Source organism: Danio aesculapii, chromosome 16 (genome assembly GCF_903798145.1).
Source record: "Danio aesculapii chromosome 16, fDanAes4.1, whole genome shotgun sequence".
In the NCBI taxonomy this organism is placed as follows: domain Eukaryota; kingdom Metazoa; phylum Chordata; class Actinopteri; order Cypriniformes; family Danionidae; genus Danio; species Danio aesculapii.
Genome location: NC_079450.1, coordinates 33,989,674 through 34,000,418, shown reverse-complemented (window position 1 = coordinate 34,000,418; position 10,745 = coordinate 33,989,674). Strand labels below are relative to the sequence as shown.

Genomic DNA, 10,745 nt, shown 5'->3' with positions numbered 1-10,745 from the left:
CACACACACCCACACGCACACACGCACACACACACACGCACGCACACGCACGCACGCACACACACACACACACACACACACACACACACGCACGCACGCACGCACGCACGCACACACACACACACACACACACACACACACACACACACACACACACACACACACACACACACACACACAAAAAACAAATATCTGACAGTTCCCTAAGCAAGATCCTGATCAAATTAAGCACTGCCGCCAACAGTTCATTTGCGTAACGTTACTTGAATATACACGACTTATTCGCCACCTGTGAAAGGTTTCCTTTGCCTCGCGATCTCCAATGAGGCAAGACGAGCTCACAGCATTTAAACTCCAAGATGCACCCGTTCAAACTCCCGTCCTGCCCCTGCTGTTTTTGTCCAGTTTGCACTTTATGCTGGAGCTCACACGCCTTCTTTCGGCTTTTTCTCGGCTGGTACTTTGCCGCAAAAGCTGCATGGTGGGTTTTAAAATGTCTCTTAACATTTGATTTTTTACAAGAGGAAATGCGTTTTGTTCAAATCAGACAGAGCAGAGCACCAGAGCTTTCAATAAAAGCAAATGTTTCTGCCCACTCAATTAGAAACTTTCGATGTTTCTCAGGATTACTTTCTGTTTGCCATCATCACCACTCATGAATGTTGTTTGAATTTCCGTGCGCGCGCGGTTACCATAGAAACGCAAGCTTATTTACAGCGCCGCACACACGCATTGTTCGAAACCTCGAGATTTTATTCTTTTTCCTCCAAAAAATACAACAAAGAGGGAACTGTAATTGTATTTTCAATGGGAAACTGATTTCTAGTTATCTGACGTTATCATTTTTTTAAGCAAAAAAAATATTATTTAAGGGAGACAGCAGGAGAGCCACGTATTTGGTCATAGAGCCACTTGTAGCTCTCGAGCCATAGGTTCCCGACCACTGGTGTATGCTGGATAAAATGCCGGTTAATTCCGCTGTGGTGACCCCAGATTAATAAAGGGACTAAGCCGAAGGAAAATGAACAAATTACTAAAAATAAATGAATTTCACAACATTGCTGCAATTTTCCACAGTAAATTACATAAGTATCACTTTACAAAATTTAACTGCAAAATTTACAGTAATATGTTGTCTTCAGAATTTTATTGTGTAATTAAATGACTATATCTTTTGCATGTTAGTAATAGGAATTTCACTATCAAGGACCACGCTACAACCGTTGCTTGAGAAACTTTATTACTAATTGTAGGGAGAAGTAGGTAATGGTTATGTAGATTGAGAAGAGAAGTATGGATGATCGAGACTCAAAGTGGGGGCTTTGTCTCGTAGGTTAAGGTAGAAACTTTAGAAGACCCCCCCGATGCAGCCTGTGGAAGAAGAGAGGGATGTTAAGAGGTATGGAGAGGTGAGGGGAGGGGGGGGGGGGGGGGGGGGTGTAGGGGATGAGTGGATGAGATTTAGAGGGAAATTGGGTGGGAGGGAGGGAGAATCTGAGACAAACGGTTTAGGGAGGGTCCACTTCCTCTAAATAGTAGGCGGAGGAGGCTGATTGGTTTAGGCGTGGTCCCGCTACTGAACTTTATTAACTCCATTCAACCTTTTTTTTTCTAAAAAAAATATACTCTAAAAATTTAAACTAAATTGATATTCAGATATATTAATATTTAGAATATTTACAGTTATTTATTCATTCATTTTCTTTTTGGCTCAGTCCATTTATTAATCAGGGGTCGCCACAGCGGAACGAACCAACTTTTTAACAGTTATTTTATATGATTTTAATATTATAGGATTATTCATTTTTATTACATGATTGTTTATTTTTGTTATTTATTATAAATTTTTTGTCACAGAAAGTCTCACCATTAAGAACATATGGATAAACACGTTCTTCAGGTCCATATTGTTGTTTGTTCACATATTGTTGGCAGATTCATAATCTTCTTTTGTGACTTTCTTGATGTTCAGAGAGCAGTCAGAGCCCAGACTCACTTTTCACATACATGTTAATAAAGACTGTGAGAAATCAGTTTAAAAACACTGGGTTAATCCATAGAGAGCTGGCTAATCAGTGTTTTGTTTCTTCTCCAGAATTGCATGCATTATCAGATTAATGTCCTACTACCTTTTTACTTTTCTTTACCGTTCTACTTTACCCTAAATGGCTACTGGAACCAAATCTTAAGTATTAAGATATCATTATTTTTATGACCAGATTATTTATGACAACTCATACAAATGACAAATCAGAACGTTGTTGTTATGTCCAAAAATGAGATGTTTTTGCTTTTACATATTTGTGACTGGACCACTTGTGCTTGAGCTGCAGGAGTAAACATTCATTTAGTTAATTTTTTAATGCAGGGTAAATTATTATGCCAAGGTAATTGTTATGCCACTTTTGACACTCTAAAAATCCAATAATACAATACTTTAATTATAAAACGTAATGTTTTGAAAAGTGTACATTTTTCAAGATGTTTTAAGACTCAATATTTATTATCAAGTAAATGCAGTAAAACATTAAATGAGATATTATTACATCGCTAAAATAATTTTCAAATGTATGCTTTAGTTGAAAATTAAACAGAAAAGTTAAGTTGAATTTGATAAGTTGAAAATGATTTTAGTTAAGTCAGTTATTAAAGACACACAAAACAGCCAAAAGTCCATGATAATAAATGCAAAAGGAAATACAACTGCTGAGATGACATTGGGATTTTGAAGCATATATATAAAATTCAATCTCAACAGAAAGATCCACAAACATCTTCACTGTCAGTTCATTCTATTTAAGGTATTATCATGTTATTTAAAATCCACTCAGTAAAGTCCCCTGTGTAAAATGAACACTGCTCATCCCTAATATGCACCTCTGCCCTCTGTGTGTTCTGCCTTTCAGTTCCAGTGTTTTCAGATGTGAACGCACGGATGGTCAAGCTCTATATCTGAGATCATCTTCCACCCTAGACTCATTGGTGTGAACGATCTCACATTTCCTCCTCTAAGTGAGATGCTGTATGCTCAAATTATTTCTCATAGAAATAAATGGAAATCACAAGTTCATGTTTGGATTTCACAGAAATTAAACAAATTAGACAAAAGACCTATTTCTCTCAAATATTATTCACGCGTTTGTCTAAATCTGTGTTAGGCCCTGCTCTCGCTACAAATTCTCTGGCATGATGTGCTGTTTTGTGGGCAAAGCAATAATAAGAAGAGAAGTTGCCCATACAGTGATCTAGTGAGTGAAAAGCTATGTGGTGCACCAACACAATCTCACGGCAATTCGTAACTTTTTGATTTAGTGGCTAATTCGTATATGAATACATTTTCGTACAATTTGCTCATCCCCCAATGACGGTTGGGTTTAGGGGTGGGGTTAGGTGCCACGCCTCCTTTTTAAAATTTCGACCGAACTCGTACGAATTAGCCACTAAACTGACAAAACGTGAAATATTTACGTTTTCTCGTGAGACCAGGCTGGGTGCACTGGTAGAAGTTTGACATGATGTTAGAGGAGATGGAACACCTCTATGTAGATGTTTGCAGTGAAATGTCTAAAACTGTAAATTGCTTATACACTGTAAGACCCGATAAGTAAAGTTAAACTGTTTGATGAAACCGATTGCGGCAAACTATTTAAATTTTGAAACCAAATGGTTTGAGTATGTACTGCAAACTTCAAAGTAACTTTAAAAAATATATAAGTTAAACTAATTTATTTCATTTAGTGATTTTTCACTATTAGGTTTTACAGTGTACGTCATTTTAGCTGTTCAAAACTGATCCCTTCCAACTTTATTCGTCAAGCAAAACTGTACAGTTAATTTTTTTACATTCACAAACAGCTACATTACACACTGCAAGTATATATGCAAGTACATTTACAAGGTGCGAATAAATTAGGCTGTAGCTGGATAGATGAAGAAGAAGACATTTGAAATATGCTGTATTTAATGTTGTGTATGAGGTCAATATCGGCGATAGGAAAGGTACCTTAAAGCAAAATGCATATAGTCATTGCGATGCTATCTCTATATTTGTTTGTAAGCAGTAATGTATTCTAAAATTGTTGATGTCAAAAATTGATCTGGGTGGTAGTCAGGGTCCTTCCTCTGTTTTCTTAATAAAAAACAAAACATAAAAATATATGTTTTTAATGTTTCAAGTTTGAATCATCAGATTGTGTGAAGTTTAAAACTCACCTGCTCTCCTTGCCCAGATGAACTGTAGAAGAATCACAGTAGGAGCTGCAAACACTGCGATCTCAACAATAATCACAATCACTGCAGGACACATGTGGACAGATAAGAGACACAAAGAAATTCAAGGGTGCACTTTTAAACAATTACAGAATTGTACAGCGCAATGAACAATTATAGACATTTACTTTTACAGCATTTAGACATCCATCGACTGTTTAATTGTTAGAAATGAACAGCATTGCAAAGTCATACCTCTGAATAATGACCTAACAAGTTCTACTGGCTTCAGTTTCTGATGCTGTGTCAGTGGAGCATGTCTGTTAATTCAGTTCAAATATATAATGGTATATTTAACAATTTATCAAGACTCGTTATTATTAGAAATAAAAAGAATTTAGATTTTTCAATGCATGTAAATCAAAAGAATGAAAAAGAATGAAAAGATTTCAGATTTTTCAGTGACCTGCTGTTCTCTTTATAAGTTTTAAGAGAGAAGTCAGAGTTATTTTTAATGATTATTTTCACAAGACAAACGATAAAGTATGTGAGAGCAACAACAAAACACTTGTGGTGTCACCAACTGTCCTGTGAGTGGCACTATAGTGGAGTGTGTGAAGTAATGTGAGAATGAGAGAGGAGAATAGTCTGGACATGTGGTGCAATCCAAATGGGATGTATCAGCCTTTGAAGGGTTTTTCGGAGTGAAAGAATTATGGCCACAATAATTAAGTGCCATTACAAACTGAAGAGATCAAAACTGGACACTTTGAAGGGCCCTTCGGAATGGAGTATTTAGAAAAATATAACACTTCAGGAAATTATCCTTTAAGCAGGGAAGCTGTTTGGTGTCGCATATTGCACTCGATTCAAAGGGCTCATTCATATGCTCTAATCCCTCCAGAGGGACCATCTGAAGGAATTAGGGCATAGGGATGAGCCCATCAGTATGGAATCGAGCCATGGCCTCTGTCTTATGTCTCTACTAAATAATAGCACCACTAAAGTGAGAAAGATGGTGCTTACCTTTTGTTGGGCTTTGGGGTGTGTTTCTGCTTGAAGGATCCACAGATTTTGTGGTGCTGACAGGAATCACTGGAGTCGTTGCATCATCTTGAGCTGTTCAAGATAAATGTTAGTTCATACAACAAGGATATTCTTTCAATAGGTGCTGCTTAAGTCAGTGTTTCCCAACCCTGTTCCTGAAGGCACATTAACGGTACACATTTTCAACCTCTCCCTAATCAAACACACCTGAATCAACTCATCAGAAGATTAGAAGAGACTCCAAAACCTGAAGTTAATGGGTCAGATAAGGAAGACATTCAAAATATGTACTGTTGGTGTGCCTCCAGGAACAGGGTTGGGAAACACTGGCTTAAGGGACATGCTGTTGAATCCCTAAAGGCACTTTTTTCTGAGTGTAAAGTTCAACATTCATTATACTGTAGAGAACATCCATTTTTTTCTTCCTTACATCTGTTTGTAATCAGCAAAAATAGGCTATAGTAAGCAAATCGATTAAAAATTAAAGGGAAAATAAAAAAAATCCCACTTGATGACCTAAAACCAGACATGGTTATGCTTCTCTAATTCCCCTGAAACTGATTTATACAATTTCCTACCTGAGTACTTGACAGTGAATGAGGCTGAGGTCTTCAGTTGATTTCTCTGAGTAAGCTGACATCTCCACTCTCTGTTGTGATCTTCATTCAGGAGTGTTGTAGCCAGACTGATCTTACAGAGATTTGAGAAGAATAATATCTGATATCTGGAGTCTGTCATCAGATTCACACCAGCCTGATTCACCCACATCAGCTGATATCCTTCAATACGAACCAAAGTATCACAAGAGACTCCGGGATACAAATGCAGCTGACAGGAGAGAGTGCCAGATCTGCCTGCTTTGATCTCAGTCTGAGAGATTGATGGAGAGACTGAAAAAGAAAACAAGACATGCAAGTTCAAGTGTGTGGGTTTAATAAAATAACTACTCTTTTGTAATTGCAAAAGTACCATGAAGAAAATGCAAAAAAACATGTTCATCGGTTTCTTGTAGACGTCCATTGAGATATTGTAGGCAGAAGTAAAGCCCATACTCTTTTTTAGTAGCTTTCATGATGTTCAGAGAGCAGTCAGAGCCCATTGTCAGTCTCTCATGTCTCTCAATGTTGTTCTTCAGTTTACCTCCATTAACCAGTTCAACTGTCTCTTTATGACTGTTATAATTCCATGTAGTTGATGTGCAGTCAGAACGAGCATTATTACAGGGCAGACGGACATTTTCACCAGAACTGAAGAACACATTGGTCTCTTCTATTCCATTTGTACCTGAAACAAAGTGATGTATCACAATTTATTTGCATATTTATATTTAACTTGTTTACTAGTGTTGTGAAAAGCATATGGAAATGTGTTTACCAGTAAAAATTGAGCAGAGAATTATCAGTTCCAGCAGAAACATGTGACACTCAGCCATTTTTAGTTTCTGTCAGTTTTTCAGATCTCCAGATTCTCACAGGCTTCTACAGTTGAGACCATTATCTCAATGCAATAGTTAGATGCACCTTACAAAGAGAGAGAGAGAGAGAGAGAGAGAGAGAGAGAGAGAGAGAGAGAGAGAGAGAGAGAGAGAGGAACTACTAATGGAATTATTCAAAATTCCCACCAACCAGTCTAAATTTGTTTGAGATATGTTCACATATATGTTACCTTTTACGTTACAAGGTTATATTTCTATGTTATTCACAATGTCCTATTAAACAATCTTCTGCCTGTTTTGGTTCACTATACGACAGTACCTTAAAACCAGGTTCACATACAAATACACAGTCAGAAATAAATGTGGTTGCATATGCTGCACAAAAAAAGGAAGTTAAAATCCATTGCAAGAAATGTAAGAAAAAAATCATTATTATATAATTTGTCAATAAAATGTTTCAAAATATTTGTCTCTTAAAAGTTCTCATTTATGAAAAATGTGATGAACCAGAATCACTTAGTTATTCATGATTCCAGTCATCTTTCTCTTTTCTTGAGATCTCAGTTCACTTACAGCTCCGTTAAATAAGGCACGTCTGAGCAGTCAGAAAAACCTCAAGCACACAGAATTACATTAAAACAGGATGTTAAGCAATTAAGTTTTTTATAAAGTTGCAACATCAGTTATAATGAATATTCAATTACAGTTTCGGCACACTAACAGAAATCAAGCATCATGTTTGTTCAGGCAGAACACATTAGTAAAGCTTGTAGCAAATGGTTTTGTCTTGAGGGTTTGACTGACTAGTCTGCCCTCTCTGTCAGCCCGTGGCTGCATGGACAACATTATGGAATTTTTCCCAAGCCTAAACCATATACCTACCTCTAACTGTATGCTTATTACAGAAATATACATTTATTAAAAGTGATGGAAATAGACTTTTTTCTAACAGAAATTAATTTTTCTGTAAACTGAGTGAATGAGCAACTATCAAAACAAACAAAATAAATGTATTATGAGATTATGTTTAGTGAAACAACAACCAATGTTTGGTATTAATATGTTAAAGCTTTGAAGAGGTACAACCTCAGAAACCACCAGGCATTTTGACATCAAATTTGTTAATGCCATAAACAATTAGAAGTACAGAGGCAGAATGTGCAGCAACGTTTGTCATGGAGCATCAAACCAAGTGGATCAATGAGTGACAAGGCATTTTAAGTTTTATGCACAAAATCAGTAAAATCGCAAAAGAGATTTATTTATTGTTTTATAAGATTTGACCAATAGGTGTCACAGTTACTAATTTGATGTGGTGTGGTTAGTGTGAGGTGTCAATAACGCACCTCAAGTTTAATGTCAATATGTTTAAGCATTGCAGAGATACTCTTAGTTACTCTTAGATGCAGTTTGGCAACATGTCAACACATTTAGTGATGCATTTAACGAACATAATTTCATCTAAACACATGCAATCCATCACATTTGATCAGCAAGGTCTGAAGATCTTATGCAAATTTGTGAAAATCTGATCAACAGTCTAGGTTTAAAGACTTGTGGTATAGGCCATTTTGATGTGGTCATGTCATTGGCCAATGAACATTTCCTGCTTGTTTTCAAACTAATTCATAACTGTAACCAAGAGGCAATTCAATCATAACTTAATGTTAAAATTCATTCATTCATTCATTCATTTTCTTGTCAGCTTAGTCCCTTTATTAATCTGGGGTCGCCACAGCAGAATGAACCGCCAACTCATCCAGCATTTGTTTTATGCAGCGGATGCCCTTCCAGCTGCAACCCATCACTGGGAAACACATACACACTCATTCACACACACTACGGACAATTTAGCCAACCCAATTCACCTGTACCACATGTCTTTGGACTGTGGGGGAAACCGGAGCACCCGGAGGAAACCCACGCGAACGCAGGGAGAACATGCAAACTCCAGACAGAAACACCAACTAACTCAGCCGAGGCTCGAACCAGCAACCTTCTTGCTGTGAGGCAACAGCACTACCTACTGCACCACTGCGTTGCCCCAATGTTAAAACTAAGCTGTCATAACATTATTTATCAATATTGTTGGATGCAGACCTGGTGAAGTGCAATCTAAGCTGCATCCAATGCTTTTTCATGTGCTCACCTAAACCCACCCCTAACCCTACCCGTCACAGTGACGTCACTCACTTTATTGAGTGCATTGTGTCTGCCATTGCACCACTGAGTGATGCAATCTCAGCTTGCATCATAAAGGCTACATCCAGATACTATTGTCAATATTTGGCTCTTTTTGGATTCTCGGAATTTATAGAAATTAAAAATGTAAAACAGGAAATATATCAGGACCATTGTATTTGTTTACATCCTTTAAAATGGTATATAGGTGAATTGCATTCAATAAATTGGCTGTCGTGTATGAGTGTGTAAATGAGACAATGTATTATTGTTCCCCAGCACAATGGGTTAATGGGTTAGTCTGCCCTCAGTGCTGGCTTGTGCCAAGGTAATTGACAGTTCATTCCGCTGTGGGTGAGTGAGTGTTTTTGATCAATTAGCAAGCAGTAATCCGTTTTAATGCAACTTGATGAAACCCATAGGAATCAGTTGCATCAGATTCAAAAATTTCTTTCAAATAAGTATGCAGTCAGAAGCTCACCTTGGTGGACTATTACATAGGGAATATAAAGCTTTGTGCCATCAAGATTACCCTTGAATAGTGGAGGCACTAGTTAGAAAAAACTCAACATTCATTCATAGTGTACAGTATACTGTACTACTGTACTACTATCAAGCCATGCAACCACCTGTCCGCTTGATCCCATTCCCTTTCATCTCTTGCAAGCCATTTCTCCTGCAGTCATACCAACACTGACTCACATAATTAACACATCTCTTGACTCTGGTCTATTCCCTACTTCATTTAAGCAGGCTATGGTAACCCCACTGCTAAAGAAACCCAACCTGGATCAAACGCTACTTGAAAACTACCGACCGGTATCCCTGCTTCCATTCATGGCCAAGATTTTGGAGAAAGTAGTGTTCAATCAAGTCCTGGACTTTCTTACTCAAAACAACCTCATGGACAACAAGCAATCTGGCTTTAAGAAAGGCCACTCAACTGAGACTGCCCTGCTCTCGGTCATGGAGGATCTCAGACTGGCTAAAGCAGACTCTAAATCATCTGTCCTTATCTTGCTGGATTTATCAGCTGCTTTTGACACTGTAAACCACCAGATCCTGCTATCTACGCTTGAGTCACTGGGCGTCGCAGGCACTGTTATTCAATGGTTCAGTTCTTACCTCTCGGACAGGTCATTCAGAGTGTCTTGGAGGGGAGAGGTGTCCAACCTACAGCATCTAAACACTGGGGTACCTCAGGGCTCTGTTCTTGGGCCACTTCTCTTCTCTATCTACACGGCATCTTTAGGAACAGTCATCCAGAAACATGGATTTTCCTACCACTGCTATGCTGATGATACCCAGCTATACCTCTCTTTTCACCCCGATGATCCCTCGGTTCCAGCTCGCATTTCAGCCTGCCTGTCAGACATTTCACACTGGATGAAAGATCATCATCTTCAGCTTAACCTCACGAAAACGGAAATGCTTGAAGTTTCTGCCAACCCGACTCTTCACCATAACTTTTCAATCCAGATAGATGAAGCAACCATCACTGCATCCAAAATGGTAAAAAGCCTTGGAGTAACGATTGATGACCAACTAAACTTCTCTGACCACATTTCTAGAACTGCTCGATCTTGCAGATTCGCACTCTATAACATCAGAAAGGTCCGACCCTTCCTATCTGAACATGCAGCTCAACTCATTGTTCAAGCTCTTGTTCTCTCCAAACTGGACTATTGCAACTCTCTACTAGCCGGGCTTCCAGCTAATTCTATCAAACCTCTTCAGCTGCTTCAGAATGCAGCAGCACGAGTGGTCTTTGATGAACCCAAAAGAGCACGTCACTCCGCTACTCACCCGTTTGCACTGGCTGCCAGTTGCTGCTCGCATCAAATTCAAAGCTCTGATGTTTGCTTACAAAGCG

At 38.3% G+C, this 10,745-nt stretch overlaps 1 protein-coding gene across 1 annotated transcript; it reads right to left on the bottom strand.

Moving 5' to 3' along the window:
• Positions 1-2,816: 2,816 nt before the first annotated feature.
• On the bottom strand, positions 2,817-6,688 carry LOC130243100 (uncharacterized). Its single transcript, XM_056475156.1, has 4 exons — positions 6,631-6,688; positions 6,226-6,540; positions 5,835-6,146; positions 2,817-2,884 (listed from the first exon to the last, which is right to left on the bottom strand). Exons 1-4 carry the CDS (start codon positions 6,686-6,688, stop codon positions 2,817-2,819), a joined length of 753 nt encoding a protein of 250 aa, XP_056331131.1.
• Positions 6,689-10,745: the final 4,057 nt, after the last annotated feature.

Coding starts and splice junctions, on each gene's coding strand:
- LOC130243100 (XM_056475156.1), bottom strand. CDS start 6,688: ATGGCTGAGTGTCACATGTTTCTGCTGGAACTGATAATTCTCTGCTCA. Junction 6,541..6,630: donor TCTCTGCTCAATTTTTACTG/GTAAACACATTT, acceptor ACTTTGTTTCAG/GTACAAATGGAATAGAAGAG. Junction 6,147..6,225: donor TTTTTTGCATTTTCTTCATG/GTACTTTTGCAA, acceptor TTTCTTTTTCAG/TCTCTCCATCAATCTCTCAG.